At 37.2% G+C, this 24,104-nt stretch overlaps 1 protein-coding gene across 2 annotated transcripts; it reads right to left on the minus strand.

The window, feature by feature from the left end:
* Positions 1 to 8,762: 8,762 nt before the first annotated feature.
* LOC125191705 (uncharacterized) lies at positions 8,763 to 14,559 on the minus strand. Of its 2 annotated transcripts, none has more exons than XM_048089113.2 (8): positions 14,287 to 14,559; positions 13,184 to 13,361; positions 12,327 to 12,598; positions 12,124 to 12,246; positions 11,922 to 12,026; positions 10,809 to 11,833; positions 9,646 to 10,570; positions 8,763 to 9,465 (listed from the first exon to the last, which is right to left on the minus strand). In XM_048089113.2, the coding sequence occupies exons 2-8, from the start codon at positions 13,348 to 13,350 to the stop codon at positions 9,173 to 9,175; spliced, it is 2,910 nt and encodes a 969-aa protein (XP_047945070.2). In that variant the 5' UTR covers positions 13,351 to 13,361; positions 14,287 to 14,559; the 3' UTR covers positions 8,763 to 9,172. The 2 variants fall into 2 exon arrangements, with proteins under 2 accessions (XP_047945070.2, XP_047945069.2); XM_048089112.2 differs by having other exon boundaries at positions 9,559 to 10,570.
* Positions 14,560 to 24,104: the final 9,545 nt, after the last annotated feature.

Here is a 24,104-nt window from a genome sequence, read left to right on the forward strand (position 1 = left end):
CTTTATGAGAGAGAGAGACAGAGGTAAGAATGAGTGATGTTAGAGGGAGAAGGTAGCAGACTTTAAAGAGCACGATTTTCAATTACCACAAAAAAATGATAATGATAATAGTATGAAATACTCCCCCCGTCCGCCGTTTAAAGTCTCATTTTGATTGATCAGCACATGTTTAAAAGAATATTGTTTGATTTTGTGAAGAAAAATAAGAAAATGAGTTAATAAAAAGTGAATATTTTATAATATATAGAACGTGAGTGAAATTAGTTAGATAAATGGTGAGTCTCATACATAGACTTTTGACCTGAAAAAAGCAATTAAATCGTGAAAATATTAAAAATAGTAGTATGAGATTTATTTTATGGACTCAAATGGAGAAAAGTCAATATTGTCTTACCAAAGTTGGAGCCAACTAGGCAACTAAGATGTACTTGGATCCTTTAAGTACATACGGTGGGGTTTAAAACACAATCATGATGCCCTTGAATAGTAAAAAAATTAGAGTATAGAGACTAAGAAATAAAAATTAGAAATAACGTGGAAAAAATAAAGAGGGAGTAAAATTAGTGATTGAATAAAGTAAAAGTAATTGAATATTTTATTTTTTTATTAAAAAAAATGACTCAATTTAATTATATATCCCCAAAAAAAATAACTACTCAACTTATATGGGATAGAGGTAATATTACATCGAACGACATGCAAAAGTGTTTGATATGATCATGGGCTATTTCTCTATATTCATCTATGTTTTTCTGTTTATGTTCATACTAATTCTTAATTGCTTTTGTAGGTTGATTTTATCATAATATGAGGTAACTTTTTGTTAAATTTTTTCATTTTAAGGTTTTTTAATGATATAATAATAGTGTAATAAAAAAAAATAAAAGATACTCCATAAAAGATCAAAATATTAACAATTAAATGAAGTAAATTTCCGTTAAATCACAAAACTACTTTTCCCATATTCATCTTTTTTTTTATTATACTAAAAATATTTTAAATTAAATCATCACAATACGTTTAATATTAAAATAAGTATCAAAATGTTACTTTAAAAATAATGCCTATCATTGAACCTCAATTATGATAAAATCAGCCAACAAATTATATAAGAATTAGTGTGAACAAAAACAAAAAAAAAATTGTAGACAAATATAGAGGGTATATTATTATTAGGTTTAATAAATAAGGGTATATATGTCATTTTCTATAATTTCTAGTTATTGAAAACTAAAATTCCGTCCAATGGGTCCTCTTATAATGCTTATAGCATCATAATCCAAAACTAAGACAAAATCTACACCTTTAGATTTTAAAATAAATGGAAGAGATTAAAGCTCACAAATTTCAATAAATAGTAGACAAGGGGTGCGTTATAATGCTAACTTTTCTTAAATTGCTAACTTGCTAACTCATCAACATAGTGTATTAAAAATGTCAATACAATCACATTAAAATGTCAACACATATTTGTGTTGACATTTTAATAAACTGTGTTGACATTTAAATATTAATGTTAAAACAATGTATTAAAATATCAACGTAAGTTTATGTTTACATTTCAGTATCATCGTGTTGACATTTTTAATACACTATATTAGAATAGAATGGAATGAAAAAAATGATTTAGGAATAGATTATTTATAGATAAAGATTTTAAAAAATAAATAAATAAAAAATTTGAACACTGGCGCCGCCGCAACTCTCGGAGGTCGACGCGCCCATGATCCCACCGCCGCTGCCTCGCCGCGAACTCGGCGCATGGCCGTCCACCCCCGCACCAGGGAGCCGCGGCGCCGCCAAGGACGCGGCTGCCACTGCGGGCTCCCTATCGTGGACACTCTTAGGCGGACAAGTTTTTTTGTGGTTGTGGCTGTAGCGTGGCTGTTTCGTCTTATTGTGGACACCCTAATAACTAAACATGTCATTGACAATCTTATCCGTATCAATTAGACCAGTAAATTTGAATTTGGTCTCTGGAAAAATCAGTATGGATCACCTACAGAAAACAGATGAAAACAAGGACACTTCAAACGAAATTGAAGAAGAAGAATTGTGATAAAGAATGTTCCTACAAAGGGAAGAAAAGTAGGAGTATTCAGTATTGACAATTTGGGCTGCGGCCTGCCACAGTTGACCATCACATCGACTCGCTATCCATTTCAAGGGGTGGGATTCCTGCTAGAGTGGGGAGCACATCAGGGGCGGCTCACTATTCATTTTAAGGGGTGGGGTCCCTGCTGGAGTGGGTGTACATAGGGCAGAGAATTCAGTCGGTTAACCGACCGATCGGTTTCCGATGTAACCGAATTTTAAAAAAAATAAAACATGCTGCTGGGATTCAATCCTTTGCCAATGGGTGAGAGAAACAGCCAACCACTTGCACCAATTGCTCTTAACGTTTTATATGTTTGTATAAACATATTTATACTTAAAATGGTGGTGAACTGGTAATTATACTGAAAATGCCAAAATCCAGAGTGAAGAGAAGGCGGAGGCGTGGGTCCGTGGCGGAGCGTCGCAGTAGCGGCCGGGGGGAAGAAAAGCAGCGCCGGAAATTATGGCTGCCAGCTGCGCGGTGTGGAGGAGGTTGTGCTGCTCCGTGAGAGTAGAATAGCGAAGGAAAAGTTGCGTGATTAGTTTTGGGCGGTTCTAATCGGTTCTAACCGATTGGTTCCCGGTTAACCGAGAACCGATCGTCGCCTAGCATTTGGAACCGAAACCGAACCGATAACCGAAATTCTCGGAATGTCGGTTATCGATTAACCGAGAACCGTTGTGATTCAGTTCGGTCATCGGTTAATCGACTAACCGATGGCCGAATTCCCAGCCCTATGCAATCAGGGTGGCTGTCTCTCACATTTATATTCATTAAATAAAATCTTTTGAAAAAAAATTTTTATAAAGTAATGGGTCGTGAGGGACTACAGCAGCTCCTGTTGTGCATCTTACTGGAGTAGGGGATGCCAGCCCCCATTTTAAACTTTTTTTCAAAATATGATATGTTTAAGTGTTTATGATATATCTTTAATAATACACAAAAATTTAAAATAAAATAGATCATTAGTTTTAATATTACTTTAAAATCAATCTCAATTTTGTTTTTAAGTAAAAAATAACTAGAGTTAGATTTACACTAAATCAAAATTAATTTTTATTATTCATATGTCAATTTTTTTTTGGTATATTAGGAGATGTTTTATTAGATGTTGTAGGCGATACTTACCGATAAACCTTACAGTTTGCATATTTTACGTAATTGAAAATAAAAAAATATTGCCACGTATATATGAAAATTATAAAATATATATATTTTTTTGCCAGTGCACACTGTAGTCTATTCTTGCAGTTTTGATTCTTTTTTCTTTTCTATCAATTTTAAATTTAATTTCTCAAAATTTAATTTGTTAAATAATGAGCACACTGAAACATGCCGCAATAATTGGTGTGAAGTTAATAGTTCGCCAGTTGAGGTAGAAAAAAAACCATTTACTACTTATCAAAATATTCTTCGTAGAACTTAAAACATAAAACTCGATCAGGCTATGATGACTCCTATTATCATATGAACCAATAAATCTCATTACATATAAATTAATAATATATGTTCTTGATTCATTAAATACTACCCTAATTACAGCTAATTAAAAAAAATCTCTCTAAAACTTCAACTTATTTTTCTTTCACCAGCTTCTACTAGTACAATTCTTAATTCTTTTATCCAACTCAACACTCAATATACACTAAAGAAAAAATTCAATGTTCAGTATATAACAAATCCTAACATGTCAAATTTAAGTGTTAATACTATTTGATATGTTCTACCAATTTTTGATAAATAGAAATACATGTATACATACGGGTGTGTTATGGTGACACCAATTTTAAAGTGACAATGTACCACCAACCCCGTGCTGCCACGTGACACGTTATTCTGCAATATTCATTAGTAGGTGTTTTAGATGAATTTCTACAGATTGCATAATAGTAGTAGATGGATTGCAGTGTAGATTGTTATTGTATTATAGTCTATAATGCAAAATAATTGTACACAAAAGCAATTGGTCTATATGTAAGTATTAAACATTCTATGCCTATAATGAATGCAATACTTAATATCTGCAGTCCACCTATTACTATCATGCAATCTGTAGAAATTCATACAAAACGCCTATTAATTAATATTACAGAATACGTTCTTAATATTACAGGATAACTTGCCACATAGTATCACAAGATTGATGGCACGTTGTCAGTTTAAAAAGAATTGTCACTTTAGTACTCCCTCCGTCCCACAAAAGATGTCATATTTGTGGGACGGCACGAGATTTTAGGAGGTTTTATTTTGTGTGTTAAATGGAGAGAGAAAATATAATTTTTATATTCATGTGGGAGAGAACTTTTTCCAAAATGGAAAATGTGATATTTTTTGTGGGACAAACTAAAAAGGAAAGTGTGACATCTTTTTGGACGGAGAGAGTATATATTTCCAATTATATATATAAACAATGGAACACTCTAAATTAAATGGAATGCTTCTACCCATTCTACGTAGTGTATAATGCATACACTATTATGTACTGTATAAGTCATCTTACACATAAATACAGAAATTGATCACGTCACCAGTGAGCTTTAATTGTAGATAGATAAAATTATTCGTGCATTTATGTCGCATCTCTTTCAAAAATTTAAATACCCCATCAGTCTCAACTAAGTTGAGTCATATTTATCTTTGGGATGTTCCAACTATATTAAGTCAATTCCTTTTTTGATAAAAAACAAAATATATCATCACTCTTACTTTATTCCACTATCTACTTTACTCTCTCTTTATATTTTCTTCTTTATTCCTCTCTTTTACTTTTTAATACAAATTTGTAATCTCCGTACCTAAAAGTTATGTCTCAATTTAATTGGAACGAAAGGACTATAACAAATGTACATAGTTTGTCCCAGTTGAAATGGTCATGTTTTTTTCAACTTATAACTACAAAAAAGAAATTAGATACTCCCTCCGTCCCCGATTAAGAGTCACACTTTTCCATTTTGGTCCGTTCCTAATTAAGAGTTACACTTCATTTCTACCATAAATGGTAAGTAGGTCCCGCATTCCACTAACTCACTACACTCACATTTTATTATAAAACCAATATAAAAAAGTGGGTCTCACATTCCACTAACCTTTTCAACCAACTCTTCTTTACATTTCTTAAAACCCGTACCCAATCAAAGTATGACTTTTAATCGGGATGGAGGGAGTATTTTTACTTTCTGATAGGTGTGATCCTCCACCAATCAATTCATCTACCACGTTTCAAATAAGATTGCCTAAAATTCCAAATAATTTTTTCTTTTTTTTTCAGATCTTGTGTCGGCAGAATTGCAATTCACTACTTAATTTCTTTTATCCATTCCATAAAAATATGAGCATTTTATTCATAAAAAGTTATTTCCAACATATTATCTATATATATTTATATAAATTTATTTATAACTTATACCACTATGGCTCACCGTTACAACATTAAACACATTAAAAAAAAACTGTTAAAGATAATTATTAATGCAATTAATGTTGCTAATTTGTATTTCTAAATATGCAACTAATGCTTCCTTATTGTTGGATCCTAACTAAAATTAGAGGATGAAAATGGAAGCGTCCTATAAGTGCAAAAAAGATAAAAGTTAATTTGTCCTTAATTTAAAACGCTTTCTTTTGCGTCCTAAATTGTTGTTATTTTATAAAATTTTCTAACACAAGTAATTGCATCTCAATTTTTGTGTTCCTACGAGATAAGTTTTTTTTTTTTTGGTAGTGACACTAATAATAATATGAGTCCCTTTATCCACAAACACTACTTTAACTATACATTTCCCTCCATCTCTCTTACTTTACCTATTGTGCATAAGGGGTGGGTCGGTAAGGTATACAGAACTGAGAACGACATACCGCATATCGTATTGAAAATTACGGCATGACAAAATATCATACTGATACCATACCGAATTTTCTGTATATATACGATATATCGTAATACCGCTATACTGGAAAAAAAATCTATTTTATACTTAAAATATTTAAAAGTATCAGTATATACCTATTTTCATAAAGTATACCATGATATAGAAAAATTAATACTGTTAACGTACCAAAAATTAAGGTATAGCAAAAACCGTTACTTTTGATATAGTAAATGCAATATTTCGTATTTTAGTAGTAGTGTTTTTTGTGTACCCCTAATTGTGCATCGGGCGTGGGGCCAATATATGGGCCTAAATGGTTAATGGGTCATATTAGAAACCTCCAACACCACACATCTCCTCATTTGTGTTCAAATAAAATTCAAAAAGTTAAAAAGGAATTTATATGAGATTATATACTACTCTCCCAACAATTCCGTTCAGTTATCACGACTCATTATCATATGATTATTCATTTTAAAATTAAATTATTAAATTATTTTAATTGAAGGAAGTGCTTATGACTTATTGTCATATAATTATTCATCTACTACTAAGTTGTAAGATTTAATCACATAAATCAAATATAACTCTCGCAAACTAAGCAGTCCCTATATATTATAAGTTTAGAGATTACAATTTTATTTTCTTTAGAGTACAAACTTCAAATGGGATAGTTTATGGACTATTTAAATATACAATTCACTCGTATAAGTTATAACTGGTTGGTGCATGTGAAATATTTGAAGTCAGATTACACACCCATTTATTTAAATATATACTGTATATCAAGATGAATTATAACTTAACTAGCACTAATTTCTTTATGTAATTCATAGAGTTATATATACGCATTGCGTATGCTGACATGTGGTGGGGTAATGGATGGACGCATCATGCTTTTGTTAATAATATAAGCTTGTATTTAATAGCAAAACTGGTGTTTATTACTCCTATAATATTTATGAGAATACTGTTTTCACAGGGAAAATGAAAACAATGTAACTAAATTAGGGGTGTTATTACAATTTATTTGTTAACTTATTTTCCTTAAAAATTACCTGACCTGTCGATCATATCCTAGTATATATGTAGAGTTGACTCTAGTTGCATAACAAAACCCTAGTTTTTTCTAACCTAACCTATTTATCTTTTGTAATAGGGACTTTATTGTTCTTTAAGATACAGTATACATACTTTTAAAAAGGATAATAATTTCTTTTAAAATTATAGTAATTTTTAATTTGACTTTTGATCTATTCCATAACTTTTGAAATATAAAATCACAACTTTTCAATTTTTTTTGTAATTGCCTAATAATGATCAAATCAAATTCAATGTACTCCCTCCGTCCCGCTTAAGATGACACGTTTTCCTTTTTAGTTTGTCCCAACCAAGATGACATATTTCCTTTTTTGGAAACTTTTTCTCTCCAATTAACACACTTAACCACTTTTTTTCACCCCTATTAAAATATTCACCTTTCTTTCTCTCTCTATTTTAATACTTCCATTCACCTTTTCTCTATCCAATTAAACACATTAACCAATTACTCCTAAAACCCCGTGCCGGCTAAGGAATGTGTCATCTTAGCCGGGACGGAGGGAGTAACAGATAAGATAAAATCACGTCTTTTAGGGGTACATCTCGCCACACATGGTTGCAATTAGAGTTTATAAACCTTAAGATAAATATTCTAAACTTGATATTCAAGTATAGTTCAATTGATAATACTAGGGCCGGGGAAAAATACTAAAATACCGTAATGCCGGCTTTATCGTACTGAAAAAATATCGAATTTTCGGTATACCGTGACTTTCGGTACGGTATGATACCTTACCGAAAGATTCCGGTAAGGTAACGGTATGAGTTTTCAAATACCGCTGCTTACTGAAATTCGTATATAAGGTATATACCACAAAAATATAAACACAATTATATATAAAATATATTTTATATATTTTTAAATTATAAAATCTATTTTAAAATATAAATAAAATTATGAATAAATTATATTTAATTTATTTATAAAATTATAAAATATAAATAATATTCTAAAAACTCTAATTTTCTATTTTAATTGATGTTGAAAGTTAGGTATACCGAACTTCGGTACGGTATACCCGTAAATGAGGTACGGTATCAATATGGAAATTCGCATACCGAAAATAAGGTATACCGAAGTTCGGTATACCGAAAACTTTGGTAAGGTAAAGGTATGACTTTTTCGCATACCGTATTTACAGTAAGGTATACGGTACGGTGGTTTCAGTAAGGTATACCGTACCTACCCGGCCACCCCTAGATAATACATAGTAGTATTTCCTATAACAAATTAGTTAGCCGTTCACTAAGAGTTCATGCAAGGTACAATTTCAGTTTTCTTCGTCTCTTAGTTTTAAAAAATAAATAAATTGTATCTCTCTATATAATAGTAAGTGAGACATTTCTTTTAAGCATGAGATTTAGGAAAATGTAATTAAATAGTTAAAGTAGAGAGAAAGTAAAATAGAGTACTAACTCTTTCTCCATTTTAACTACTAGTAATAGTATCATTTTCCTAAAACTCGTGCTTAAAAGAAGTCTCTCACTCACCATAGGACGGAAGGAGTACTAGTAATATGCATATCCCATTTCGAACAGGAATGTAATTAAGAAACATCAATAACTGTCGTAAATGTAAGAAAAGAGACATTAATAACTGTCGTACTAATAATCATATCAATAATTATATTTCATGTATAATTCTTTTACTTCAGTAGTGTATCCAAAGCTTAACAACTCTTGACTCATGGAAATAAAAAGGGAAATATCACACAAATAGTTTCATTTAGTTCTGTGAGTTTGTCCAGAAACAGACACTTCTGAACTACATAAGTTGAAGAATCTAGAATGAAACCTCCAACAAACATTACACATCATCATTCCTTGAGATCTTGCAGAGAAATCTGACTATCTATATGGAGTATCATATATATGCTTCAATGCTGATCTAAAAGAAAGAAAAGTGGACCAAGGTCGAGTAACTTTGATGTTATTCCCAAATGATGAATGCATAAGCATATGCAAATTTGGATATGGCCTGAATGCGTGTAACATGTTCTGAAAAAGACAAAACTAAAGAGATCCATCCCATTGAAAGAAAAGCATAAACTCAGTCTTACAGCACCAACTCGCGAAGCATAACAATGCCATAAGGTTATCTCAGCTATTTTCTTGAATACTCTCTCACAGTGGCATCTTTTCTTGCCCTTCCTCTCTTCAGACCCTCCAAATTCAGGCCCTGGGATCTTTCCTTCAAAGAATTCCTTTTTCTCGATTTCATACCTCTAGCAGTTCTAGTATACTCATTCTTTGCATCAGGGATGCTGAAATCAGCAGGATTCCGGTTTAGAGTGCAAATCTCCATTTCCATGTTGTCCCTTGATGGTCGAGTTATGAGATTATCTGAGCTGTCTGCGTTGAAGGCTTTACTGTTTCCTCGTGGTGGAGGCATGCGGCCTAATGACATGAATCAATTTTTAGATATAAATGTCAGTTAAAAGAACACAAATGTAGTAAAAATCATCCACTGTTGAGAAAAATGATATTGACCTTGTGCATAGTGTTTTTTCTTAGAGGATTCACCAGGGAAACAGACACCGTTTAGTAACATAGGGAAGTCCTTATTACTGTGGATACCTTGTGAGAAGAACGATCCATTGAGGAATGTGTCGTTCTGCTTTTCGCTTACATTAAGCCGTGGATGGTGGTTGCACGGAGAGAAAGGTTTATCATGAAAGCTATTTGAACCTGCTTTGAATGTAGAGCCTGATACAATTCCACGATCCATCAAGGACAGTAACTGCATAGCTGGTATTGTATCATTTGTATAAGCATCCATAGATCCGGCAGACTTGGTGCTTGATCCGACTCCACCATCTTTCTTTGCAGAGGCATCACGTGCAGCTCTTCTTGCCTCGCCCTTCATATCACTAACATTCTTCCCCTTGTAGCTTTGGCCGGGAATTGACTGCATATCCATACCACTATGCTGAACAGAGCGGTTTGGTCGAACATCAAGATGAAAAGGTGCGTTCTTCCTCCTTGGAGCCCATAATAGATCAGCCCCTTCACTAGGTCTAGGCCCAGAATAGAGAGAATTTGAGGCCAAATACTGTGATTTCTTTGGTTGACAAGATTTGAATGAATTGAAAAGCCTGAACTGGTTCTCCTCCATACTGCCTATGTCCAACTGACAATTTTTCGCCTGTGGGAAACACAAGATACCTTGGCCGGGTCCCGTCTCGCCACTTTTAGCACTAATCCCACTTCTTGCATTGGTTGGAGGGAAACTGATGACGCCAGGACATCCATCAGCGTAGACGGAGGGAGACCCTCTAACAGAACTGTTGCTGGTAGAAGCAAGTAGATGGTTCCTCGACATTTCAAGCGTCCTTTCACGTTGATTCCTTGCCAAAAGCTCAACTATATCCATCGGTATATCATCTACAGTTCCGCCAGATTCTACATTGCTATGTATCTTTCGGACAGCTTGTGGCGTAGACACTCCAAATTGTCTTTTTCTTTCTTCAGCCATATGTTTACTAGAGGAGGTGGCCATATCCTGGATTCAATACAACTAGTTAATATCAAATGAAATTTCGCACAAAATACGACAGTAGTTAAAGTAGTAGGATAGCAAACATCAGATACTTATACCCCCAATCAAGTAGAATAAACTAAACCTTTCTTGTTGGTTTGTCCCAGAAAGATTCATAGCTGTCGAAATCTGAGGTATAAAGGTTGTGTAACTTCATAGTAGAATAATCATGCAATTTATCAATACAAAAAACTTGGCATACCAAATTTTTGTGCACAGTTGAGCACCTATTCTCAGAAGTTAACAACTGCTTCCATTGAGATGAAGACGATTTTTCCGTGAATGACTCATTCAGATCCGGAATGGCCCTATGCTGCCTGTCAGATATTTGGCTGTTCGAGTTTCTCTCAGCATTTGTATAGCTGTTCAGTGAAAGCTCCAAGGCCACTTTCCCTTGAGTGCTGCAGCCTCCCACAAAGCTCTTTCTTGGAGGCACGAAAGTTCTATGATCAACTTCGACTTCAGGCCTCTTACTTGTGGACTTATCAGAGGTTCTATCCACTTGTTTTCTAGATATTAAATTATTTAAATGCGGTGTGAATTCTCCTCTCATTACGTGAGAGACATTCTCCATATTACCACAATTAGTCTTGACTGGAGCAGAATGTCTGTGCATGTTTTCCAGAAACATCTCATTTGTCTTTGGCAGCAAGTCACTTATCGGCATTCCATTGTCACCATAAATATGCTTCCTCTTTCTTTTGATTCCAAGAAATTTATTTCTTTTGGGCTTGTTCTGTTGAGTCTTTGCACTAAGTTGCAAATCCGACTCTGCGGAGCCATCTCCTCCCGATTCTGAATCGGATATTTCAAGCGTTCTACGTCTTTTATCTGAATCTGGAAGTGGACCCTTAAATCTTTTAGCTGTATCAAGTGGATTAGTTTCCTGAGGAGGTCCTCTGTCTTCTTCAGCAGCAATCTTTCTTTTCCTATGAGGACTTCTAGATACTGCTGCCACATCAGCAGACGTCTCCAACTCAGAACGATGACGTGAATCATCTTCCTTCTCGGTAGATCTAACCTGCATCCCACTGAACAAAGCAGACTTCGTTTTAATATGCTCACTAATTGAATTATTTTCTTCCTCCATTATATCAGCCAAAGAACGCAATTTTGGCTTTCTCCTACGTGGTACTGCACAACCTGCGGCATCACTTGGGAACGATAAATCATCTGGCTCATCAAATCCGAATGAAGCATTCTCAGCTATTCTCACATCTGACACATCTGAAACCGAGAAAAGCAAACCAATATATCATCCAATGACCTAGAGATGGTAAAAATCTCAAAGAAGCCAAATAATTCTGACAAACACCTGCATTGTTATCATTTCTCTCTACAATCTGGACTGGATTAGATTTTGTTGTATGAGCATATGAAGTCCCACATTCATCAATCTTGACTGATTTCTCTTTGCTGCCTGCAGACATATTTTGTTTGTTAAAAAATGGCTAAATAGTGTCGACAACTTTGGAACTTGTGTTTCGTGAGGTCTTATGTAATAAATTAAAACCTACTTGTGGTAGCTTTATGATGCTTGCACTGTGGACCAGCATTTTTCATTTTGTCACTTGGATCTTTGTCTGCCCTATCTATAGAAACCCTTATAACATGTGACTCCTTTAAAACATGCCTATCACCTGCAAAGCATATTAGTAAACAGATGTAAAGAAGACTATGCTAGACGGAACATGCCTGATTTGAGGGTGCCCGTATGTACCTATATTCCGTCTGCTATGTGAGAACAAAACTCCCTTCTCTGGATCAACATGCTGACAAGTACTTGTGCCAGCATCACTTCTGTCTGCAAGCACCATTTCAAGTCCAGTACCCTCAGCAGCAAAGTCTGGGACACAGGTCGAACACTGCCACCATCTAAACTTAGGTACAGATAACGGAGGTAGATCATCGATCAAATCATCATTTACTCCTTGGGAGGGAAATGGTAAACATGTCTTCGCATCTTTTTTCCGCATTCCAGCAACAAAGCCACTGCATCCACAGATTCAGTTACTATCCCTTGATATATAATTTTCTGCAATCTCTAACAATTTTAGACTAGTATGAGTCAATGAGAATGATACACTCGTCTTTGTAAAGAATATACTACGATGTATATTGTTAGATCGCATCTAGAAAGAACAATATAAAACTTCTAAAAGCTATAATGTGGAATATCATATAACTATAGACGGCATATTAGAAATATGCAGACATTTTCTCCAAAGGCCAAGAAGCTCGAACAATGTACACTTTACAGCACAAATCACACAACACTTACTCTAATATGCTTTCCTGAAAATGGTAAGAAAAGATGCTCTAACATCAGTACCTCACATATTGACATAAGAAAAAAGCTATATATCCAATATAGTATGTTTCAGTTCACCACAAGAAGAAACAAAATCATATTACGGGATGCAGTATTGCAGTACATATCTCACTTAACTTGCCACTATCAGGCAATGCTTCGTCAAGGATGACACTACCACACAATGACCTCTTTAAGAACATTCCGTCACACGATATGTCATCCCACCAGAAAAAAATTTCAAAAGAAAGTAAAGAAAAACTTACCGTATTGAAAAATGCTCATGCAAGGGCGACTCAATCTCTTCCATGGCACAACTGAGATCTATAGCTATAGAATTAATCTGGACAAGTGATCCTAAAGACTTTGATGCAGAAACTGGATAATCGCTTCTGCAATGACTTTCTTCCACAGCCACAATACTCTTATCCATTTAAAAATAACCTAAAACCATCACACCATAGCACAAGGGAGGATCAATGAACTAATAGCCTGCAATCGCAACTCGAGAACTCAAGGCACAAATACCAACTCAGCAAAAGGCATGCATGAGATGGAACGGCAAGAATAAAATTATATTATCACATGCGATATAAAAACTAAAGTGAATCAAAAGTTGGTTAGACAAGAAGAATCAATCCCCAAACTAAGGCAAATATAGTCACAATTCAAACTCAAGAGATGGAAGAAGAAACCAAAGCTCAGCACCGAGCAACGGTAACATGCAATGGTGAAAGTATTCAGGTGTTTCACCGACCAAATATATAAACCCTAATTTCACAATCAAAGTAAACACAAAGCTTAATCCAGTCAAAGGTTAGTACTCGAGCACGTCACATTTAAAGCCAACTAAACTTCCCAAATACTAGTAAGCAAAATAAGTAAGAAAATAAAGAGATAAAGGTAAAGGCAATTCTAGGGTTTTCTTTAGGGGAAAAGATGCTGATTTGATTGCTCTCCACAACAGTGAAACCAAAGATGAATCGACGGCTCAGAAATTAACTCGAAACCCACATTAAATCTCCCAACCGTAATCGAATAAAAAAGCAACCCAAATAAATCTCATCTCACTAACCCAGATTAGGGTTTAACGAAACACGGATCGATGGCATTTCCACTACACTAGCTAAATCAGTAATGAATCAGCTGCAAAGCAGCATAAAATAACAATAATGTGAAGCGGAATTGAACCGGAAAATAAAAAAGGAAATAAAATAAACCGACGCTATAGAAATAAATGGAAAGACCCACTTCAGATAAAGGGATATTTCAAAAAAAAAAATAGCTGGAAGTCAGCTAAGAACTAGTACGAAGCAACAAAATAAGGAGAAATTGAACTCAAACAGTAGCAAAAATTAAAGGAGCTAACCTTAATCGGAAATCGAAGGGGAAAAATCAGATAAAAAACCAGCGGTGTTTAATTAAGCCAGCGCAATCCATCTATGGCTCAGATAGAAACAATCTTCATTCGAAGATATCATCTCTAAGAATTCGGTGAGGCGATTCGATAAAAGCCCCCGCTGATTGGACTTCGAAAGAAACGGAGGAGTGCTCGCTTTTTTTTAGGTCTGAAATTCGAAGGAAATGTTTTTATTTTTTACAGAGAGAGAAAGAGAGGTTAAGATAGTGAGAGAGATAAAGTGCGCAAATTTTTAATGTGAGTTTACTGTTGAAAAATACGAAATTTTTAGTATTTATACTGTTTTTGTCGTTAGTATGCATCCGTACTCCCATTTCTAGAGAGAGAAATGGAGGGATAGGGCCAATGAGAGGGCGCCAGCGTGGCGCGGTGGTGGGTTTGGCGCTGTAAACCCTAGCCAGACGAAGGCTGGCGCGTGTTGAGCGGCGACGGTCGAGCCAACGGATGGTCCACGCACTTGGGCGAGATCTGATTGGGCGTGGGGGGACGCGCGGTGGTTGCGCAGGTGGGGGTGGGAGAGGGATTTTTTCTGAGAAATAAAAAGAGAACCCTAAATTGTGTGGTAATAAAGAGAGTGGTAAAGCTGGGGATAACCCTAAAAGGGTGAGGCAATTTCAATTTGGGGAGTAACTAATTTACCAACACTCATACGTAAATAATGAATGGGAATTAAATGTAGTTAGGTTTGAAAAGAATATTTTTAGGGTTTTTTAATCTTTACCTCACACTCTTCGTTGTTCTTTTAAAATAATTATACTGAATGTGGCGTGGGAAGTATAAATGAGTAAATGGAATTTTCGTGTGAAAATAAAATAAAATAGCTTCTTTTATTAAATATGAGTACGTAAAAACAATCGTGTTTTTCGTATTTAATATTTTTGCTTTGAGTAAGGAATTACATGCATCAATGATGATGGGGCCCACGTAATGTGCATTCATGTAAATAATATTATTCGCAAATACCAAGATTTGGAGGAAAGTGTGTAAATGGAAATTGTTGTTTTTATTTTGAAATTGCATGAGAGCGCAGGCCACATATAGATGTCATGTCAATAGATGAGGCTTTTTAATTTTTATGTGAGGGTGTAAATTTAATTTTGTTTTAAATCATATAGTGGTGTTTATCATTCAAAGTGATGCAGCCTTTAGCGTCGGTTATTTATACATAAGCCTAACATTTATTGTTAAAAATAGACTACGAAAAAACTATCTGCATTAATCCTACGTATATTTTTGAATTTTTGGGGTCAAAATAGTATAATTAAAAAATATACTACCACTACTATTTATTTACTCATTTTTTTTGGCTTCATAGATGATGGTGCGAGCATGCATATATCTGGATTTACACGTAGTCTCTCCTAACATTTGTCGAAATTTACAAATTTTGTTTAAAATTATTTGCATAGGTATTCCAAAAAATATAAATTATATATGGACGAGGAATCAAGAGAACCAATTCTTACGTTGGTACGTGCATATAAAAGCTCGTATACAAAAAAAAAAGTAGTATTTAAAAGCTAAAGCTAACGACATTAAAAATAATTATAACTAAGGAATGTCATAATTCAATAATATGTATCGATATTATATTTGAAAAAAGTGTTATCATGTGCGTACAAAATAAATATTCATTAATTCATATATTGTGTGAGTGAATGATGCATTAAGCGTGTTTTATAGCCTATATAAATGTTCCATAATTATATATATACCCCACTTGCCATTGTCGCACGTTACAAAATTGAGTCTAGGATGATTTTGGATCGATGCTAAGTTGCTCACTATATATCCATCAAAGAATTGTAGAAGGGCTAGTTGAAAATGGTCGTCGGCAATTAATGGCAGATAAATACGAGGGAAAATAAATTAAATAGTCATAATCGCATTTCAAAATTAGTAGAAGACGGTAGGTATGTAAAAGTATTTAAAATTATTAATTTATTAGTATTTTTTATGATTTTTACTAAAATAACTTGGTACAGCAAGTCATAGTATTAATATATGTAAATATGAGTGTTATCATATGTTAATTAGGGTTTAAAACGATACTCACTCCATCCCAACTGAATTAAGTCGGTTCTTTTTTGGGATGTCTCAACAAAGTTGAGTCATTTTCTTTTTCGATAAAAACAAAACATTTAATCACTCTTACTTTATTTCATCACCTATTTTACTCTCTCTCATCTCTCCTACTTTTTTTTCTTCTCCTATTTTATTTTACGCTCATTTAATATATTCAACATAATTTCTTAATCTTCATGTCCAAAAATTTTGTACTAATTTACTCCTTCCGTCTCAGATAATTCGTCTCAGTTTTCCATTTCGGTCCGTCCCACATAATTTATCCCACTTCACTTTTACTATTTTTAGTAGTGGACCTCATATTCCACTAACTCATTCCTACTCACATTTTATTATAAAACTAATATATAAAGGTATGACCCAAATTCCACTAACTTTTTCAACCTACTTTTCATTACAATTCTTAAAACCCGTGCCCAGTCAAAGTGACCCGAATTATCCGAGAAGGAGGGAGTAATTGATACGAAGAGAGTAAGAAATAAGCCTATCACGAGTTCATCATGACCCTTAGATCTTGCAATCTAGCTGTTTAAATCATCTCCACGTGGCCGCTATTTTTATCATTTTTAACGAATAAGGATAGTTAAATTATTTTAGCATACAAAAACATATAAAGAAGATCCTAAACATGCTTACAAAAAGAATAAAGAATTTATGTTTTAGGATTTGTCGAATGCTTATATCTTCTCCATATGTCAGATTACTTCGATCCAACCTTATAACTTTTAACTTATTTCCAATATAACATTATGATTTTTACAGTAGTTGCTGGAATCTATGCCCGGTCAATGAACTTTGACCAATTATAATTTCAACGAGATATTTAATTTTGTGAAATTAAATAATATAGTGTCGATCTACGTTCGGAGTAGATGACCGTGGTATATTTATTTTCTCAAATCCGATTCCCGGTGAGTGAGAAATAATGGATTAAAGTTGTGCAAAATTGCAAATTTAATGAGCTATGAGAGAAGCTTAGGGAATAATTAAGAGAGTTAATTATCCCATATTGGAAGTTACAACCTTATTAAACTAGTACTCCCTCTGTCCCATTAGAAATGCAATGTTTTCCTTTTTGGGTTGTCCCACTAAAAATGAAACATTTCCTAAAATGGAAGTATCACTCTCTCTACTTTTCCCTCTCTCTTACTTTACTCTCTCTTCATTAACTCACAAAACAACACTGTATAAAATCCCGTGCCGGAAACCAAATGTTTCATATTTATTTGGACAGAGGGAGTATTTAATAAGAAGGATTATTACATGGAATAATTATAGTGGACTAAGATGGGCTGCGCGCCGCCCGCCCCGCCGCGAGCCGCGAGCCTCGAGCCTCGAGCCCGAGCCCGAGCCCGCGCCCGTGCTCGTGCCCGTGCCCGTGTCCTTGTCCTTGGATCTTGGCAATTGGTCTTTGGTCTTTGGGCTGTTCTTTGGGCCTGGTCGTGGGCTTAGTTGCGGGCTTGGCCCAAGTCTAGTTCTTTTTAGACCATCACCGTTTCCACGTCAGCGAGCCAAGCGGGATGCCACCTCGTGGCTGACACGTGATAGTCCACGTCGTGGACTCAGCCTCTCTAGCTCTGAGTGCGTAACGCCCGAACGTTACAGCTCGTAACCGACGACCGTTACGGTCTACCATTAATGACGGCCATTATGGCCGTTGACCCCCTGCAGTGGACTGAGCCTATAAATAGGCTAGCCATTCTAGCATTCTCTACATCAGAAACTAGAATCCACACTCTGCATCATACACTCTCTCCTCCCTCTGCGTTGTTCTTCTGTCGAAGCTCTGCCCTCTCCTCCATCCAGTTCGCCGGAGCTCTGCTGATAGCGGTGCTGCTTCACCAGAGACGTAGCCGTTTTATCTTTGGGGACGAAACGCCAATCCGAAGAGCACTACCGGGGCGTATCTCGTCTTGCGGAAAGAGGACTCCTCGACTCGGCTTTTCCAGTTTATTTGTTTCGAATCTTCTTTGTAATTTCGTTTCAGTTACTTAGCTCTTGTATTCCTTCTTGTAAGTCTCTAATCCAACAATCGCAAGACGAGATATAACTTGCTTTTGAAGGAATTTGGACATAACTGAACCTAAAACTTTCGAAACCTTTAATCACCTTTGCTGGAGATGTCGACCGAATCAAACTCTGCCGCTTCCACCACTCCGGCCACCACCGCCGCCATCATTTCCTCCACCATGGCATCCACCACTATGATGCCAACTCCCGGGCTCTATCCATCTTCATCAACAATCCCTTGGGTGTATACTAATACCCAGGGGCTCACTGGTGGATCCACCTCGAGTGGGTCGGTTGGTTCCACATTTAGTGGTTCCTTCGGATCCTTCAATGGATCGAGTGTCGGGGCCTTCGGGTCTCACACGAATGTGGGGACCTTCGAGTCTCACGCGACTGCTGGGGCCTTCGGGTCTCATGCGAGTGTTGGAACCTTCGGGTTCAACACGGGCTTTGGTTCCTTCGGGACCAATGCGACCATGGCGGGCTCTACGCCCAACATGAATGGTGGGGGCTCTATGCCCAACCATGTTGTTGGCTCCTTCGGGGGCAACGGAATTGGTTCCTTCCAAGGACCAAGTGCGGCACCTTTGGCACCAAGAATGATGCCACCCGCTGAAAAACCACCTAAGTTTGGAGGAGCTGACTTCAAGAGGTGGTACCAAAAGATGTTGTTCTACTTGACAACATTGGGCATCGCCAACTTCCTCACGGAGAACGAGCCGCCCGTGCCAAGTGATCAAGAGACAAGTGTTGAGGTCATGGCGGACTATGAAGCATGGCGCAAAGGAGATTATCTTTGTAAAATTTTATTCTAAGTGCATTAGATGATAGTTTGTACAATGTATACTCCCTTGTAACCACATCAAAAGAGATGTGGGAAAGCCTAGAAAAGAAGTATAGTGTAGACAATGCTGCCGGTACGGAACATGTTGTAGTATCCAAGTTCATGGACTACAAAATGGTCGACTCTAGACCGGTCATGGAACAAATTCAAGAGTTCCAAATGATCATCCACGGACTCGTGGCTGAAAGGATGAATTTGCCCGACAACTTTGTGCGGTGCATACTCATTGAGAAGCTTCCTCCTAGTTGGAAGGACTTCAAGCACTATCTCAAGCACAAGCGAAAGAAGATGAGTCTTGAAGACTTGATCGTGAAGCTGCGCATTGAAGCGGATGTGCGCAAGATCGACCTAAAGGCTAAGGGCTTTAGCCCACTTGACGCCAAAGCCAACTTGTTGGAGCGGGGCGGACCCTCCAACAAACGCCCCCGCCCAAATCAGAAAGACAAAGGGAAGGGAAAGCAGCCTGCAAAGAAATTTGAAGGCGAGTGTGGCAAAGTTGGCCACTTTGCCAAAGACTGCCGCAGCAAGAAAAAGAAGCCGGCAGCCCACGTCGTTGAGAAAGACTTCAAGGACTGGAATGAAGATGACCTCGTTGCCGTGGTCACTGAAGAAGTCAACATTGTTGACAACAAGGGCGGCTGGTACATCGACACCGGCGCTACTGCTCATGTTTGCTCCGATAGGAGCAAGTTTGCCTCCTACACTGCTGTTGAAGGGAGGAAGATCAACATGGGGAATCAAGCATCATCCGAGGTCCTCGGCATTGGCAACGTGATTCTCATGATGACGTCTGGCGTCACTATCACTTTGAAGGATGTGCTGCATGTCCCGGACATCCGCAAGAACCTAGTGTCAGGATCAATACTAGTTAATAAGGGGTTTAAACTTGTATTCGAGTCTGATAGGTTTGTTTTGTACAAGTTTGGGAAGTCCCTCGGAAAAGGTTATGTAACCGATGGACTTTTCAAGCTTAGTGTGGCTACACGCCTTGTTCCAAAGCCTTTGGCTAACAACAATAATAAAGCATCTACTTCTTCTTATTTGACCGAGTCTTCAAATTTGTGGCATTGTAGATTGGGACATGTAAATTCAAAAGCCGTTAAAAGATTGGTGAACTTAGATTTACTAAAGGCAATTGAAGTGGATAGCCAAGACAAGTGTGAAATATGTCTTGAGGCTAAAATGACTAAGTTACCGTTTCACTCAGTTGAACGGAAAACGAAACCCCTTGAACTAATTCACACGGATGTATGTGATTTAAAGATGGTGCAAACTAGAGGTGGTAAAAAGTACTTTATCACTTTTATAGATGATTGCACAAGATATTGCTACATTTATCTTTTAAGAAGTAAAGATGAAGCAATTGAAGCGTTCAAAAATTATAAGAACGAAGTTGAGAATCAACTTGGTTGTAAAATCAAAGCGATTCGAAGCGATAGAGGAGGCGAGTATGTAGCCCCGTTTGAAGAGTTATGCAACGCAAGAGGTATAATTCATCAAACTACTGCTCCATACTCACCACAATCTAATGGTGTAGCAGAACGCAAAAATCGAACTCTAAAAGAGATGATGAATGCGTTGCTACTAAGTTCAGGATTACCCCAGAACATGTGGGGGGAGGCTATTTTGACAGCCAACTATATCCTAAACAAAATTCCACTCAAAGGAAAAGACATCACTCCTTACGAGTTGTGGAAAGGTAGGAAACCATCCTACAAATACCTCAAAGTGTGGGGGTGTTTGGCCAAGGTGATGGTTCCCCCGCCCAAAGAAGTTACAATTGGCCCTAAAACAGTCGATTGTATCTTCATTGGATATGCACTTAACAGTAGTGCATATAGATTTGTTGTTCACAAGTCTGAAATATCGACTATCACAGTAGGAACAACAATCGAGTCAAGGAATGCCGTATTTCTCGAAAATACATTTCCCTGCAAGGACAAAGAAGAAGTCCCAATCAATTCCGAGACAAGAATTGAAGATGAGGCCACTAGTTCTAAAACAGTGGATGAAGCCACTAGTTCTATCCGCGGATGAAGAGCCTAAATCGCGCAAGCGAGTGAGGCATGATCCAAGTGATGCAGTACTAAGACGTGGTAGTAGGGTCAGAACACCAAAAACATTTGGTCCTGACTACATTGCTTTTATGTTGGATGAAGAGCCAACGTCAATAAAGGTAGCCTTCGATGGCCCAGACGGGTGACATTGGAGAGAAGCTGTTCAAAGCGAAATTGATTCAATTTTGCTAAACCATACTTGGGAGTTGGTCGATTTGCCCGAAGGTGCGAAACCTTTAGGGTGCAAATGGGTGCTTAAAAGAAAATTTAAGGCCGATGGAACAGTGGATAAGTATAAAGCCCGATTGGTAGTAAAGGGTTTTAAACAAAAAGGAAGGACATGACTTCTTCGATACCTATTCACCTGTAACGAGGATTACATCTATCCGAGTGCTTCTCGCGATTGCTGCATTGCACAATCTTGAGATTCATCAAATGGATGTTAAGACTGCGTTTCTAAATGGTGAACTAGAGGATGAAATCTATATGGAACAACCCGAAGGGTTTGTAGTGCCCGGACAAGAGAAGAAGGTATGCAAACTAGTTAAGTCCCTCTATGGATTAAAACAAGCGCCGTTGCAATGGCACTTGAAGTTTGATAATGTGATGTTATCAAATGGGTTTAAAATCAACGAGTGTGACAAATGTGTCTATATTAAGAGCACTGATAACGGGTACGTTATAGTGTGTCTCTACGTTGATGACATGTTAATCATGGGTAGTAATACTCAAGTGATTAACGAGACAAAAGCCATGTTAAAGAGAAACTTTGACATGAAAGACATGGGTCTAGCCGATGTAATTCTTAGAATGAAAATTCTAAGAACATCCGATGGAATCATCTTAACCCAATCTCATTATGTTGAGAAGATATTGAAGAAATTCAATGCCTATGATGGCGCGCCGGTTAAGACTCCAATTGAACTCAATGTTCACTTGAGCAAAAACAAGGGCGAACCCGTTGCACAAGAAGAATATGCACGGGTCATTGGGTGCATTATGTACTTAACTAATTGCACTCGGCCGGACATTGCTTGTGCCGTGAACAAGTTGAGTCGCTATACAAGTAATCCAAGCAAAGAGCATTGGAGAGCTCTTGTAAGGGTTTTGAGATATCTAAAACATACTCAAAATCATGGGCTACACTTTTCGAGATACCCCCCGGTACTTGAAGGGTACTGTGATGCAAATTGGATATCCGACAATAAGGACTCACTTTCAACAAGTGGATACGTCTTTACTATTGGGGGTGGTGCTGTCTCATGGAAATCCACGAAACAGACATGCATAGCCCGTTCAACTATGGAATCAGAATTCATAGCTTTAGATAAAGCCGGGGAAGAAGCCGAGTGGCTTAAGAACTTCCTTGAGGATATTCCAGGTTGGTCTAAGCCAGTGCCACCAGTGTTGATTCACTGTGATAGCCAAGCCGCTATCGGGAGGGCGAACAATGGCTTCTATAACGGTAAATCTCGACATATTCGTCGACGACATAATACCGTGAGACATTTGATCACAACAGGCGTGATTACAATTGACTATGTGAAGTCAATAGATAATCTAGCGGATCCGCTAACCAAAGGGTTAAACCGTGATCAGATGAATAAGTTGCTAGGGGGAATGGGTTTGAAATCCACAAACTAAAGAATTGTCATAGTGGTAACCCAACCATGATGACTGGAGATCCCAAGAACTTGGTTCAATGGGAAAACTAAGCTATGAGAGTTCGTGAGAAACACTCATCTACATCTATTCCCTAGAGAGCAATAGAGTGTTTGAAAACTTGCCTTGTGGTGAGGATAAGTCTATGACTTTTAATGATTTTTTAGGATCTCAAGGAGATTGGGTTCTCAAAGAGACCGAGTAGGGCAAGATACTCGAGTAGGAATCACCTATGTGAGTGTGAAGTGTGGTCGCTTCAAATTACACACTTATGAATCCAAAGTGGTGTCCAAGGCCGCAAAGGACACAAAACGTGAGAACGGATGAGGTTGAGGTGTTTAAGTGTTAACACCATTGTCTCGGTACACGCCGTGGGGGACTAGTTCAAAGCATCGCAATACTAGGCCGCCTGTGTATCCGATGGCGTTGACTATGGAAGGTTCAAAGCTAAAAGCTACCTATCCTTATGCTTATATACCTCTCGAGGGTCGAGCTTGTGTCTGCATGCATCTGCATTTGGCTATTTCCACTCATGTGGGGGATTGTTGGAATCTATGCCCGGTCAATGAACTTTGACCAATTATAATTTCAACGAGATATTTAATTTTGTGAAATTAAATAATATAGTGTCGATCTACGTTCGGAGTAGATGACCGTGGTATATTTATTTTCTCAAATCCGATTCCCGGTGAGTGAGAAATAATGGATTAAAGTTGTGCAAAATTGCAAACTTAATGAGCTATGAGAGAAGCTTAGGGAATAATTAAGAGAGTTAATTATCCCACATTTGAAGTTACAACCTTATTAAACTAGTATTTAATAAGAAGGATTATTACATGGAATAATTATAGTGGACTAAGATGGGCTGTGCGCGCGCCGCCCGCCCCGCCGCGAGCCGCGAGCCGCGAGCCTCGAGCCTGAGCCCGCGCCCGCGCCCGTACTCGTGCTCGTGCCCGTGCCCGTGTCCTTGTCCTTGGACTTGGATCTTGGCAATTGGTCTTTGGGTGGTCTTTGGGCTGTTCTTTGGGCCTGGTCGTGGGCTTGGTGCTTGGGCCTAGTTGCGGGCTTGGCCCAAGTCTAGTGGGTCTAGTTCTTTTTAGACCATCACC

This window comes from Salvia hispanica, chromosome 4 (genome assembly GCF_029641045.1).
Source record: "Salvia hispanica isolate PSC_SH4W2 chromosome 4, Shi_PSC_v1, whole genome shotgun sequence".
Taxonomy (NCBI): domain Eukaryota; kingdom Viridiplantae; phylum Streptophyta; class Magnoliopsida; order Lamiales; family Lamiaceae; genus Salvia; species Salvia hispanica.

Bases quoted from the DNA above. Each gene is read 5' to 3' on its own strand.
- LOC125191705 (XM_048089112.2), bottom strand. From the start codon at position 13,350: ATGGATAAGAGTATTGTGGCTGTGGAAGAAAGTCATTGCAGAAGCGAT. The intron at 12,599-13,183 runs GTAAGTTTTTCT...CTGTGGATGCAG, and splicing joins CATGAGCATTTTTCAATACG to TGGCTTTGTTGCTGGAATGC. The intron at 12,247-12,326 runs GTACATACGGGC...TATGCTTTGCAG, and splicing joins ACATAGCAGACGGAATATAG to GTGATAGGCATGTTTTAAAG.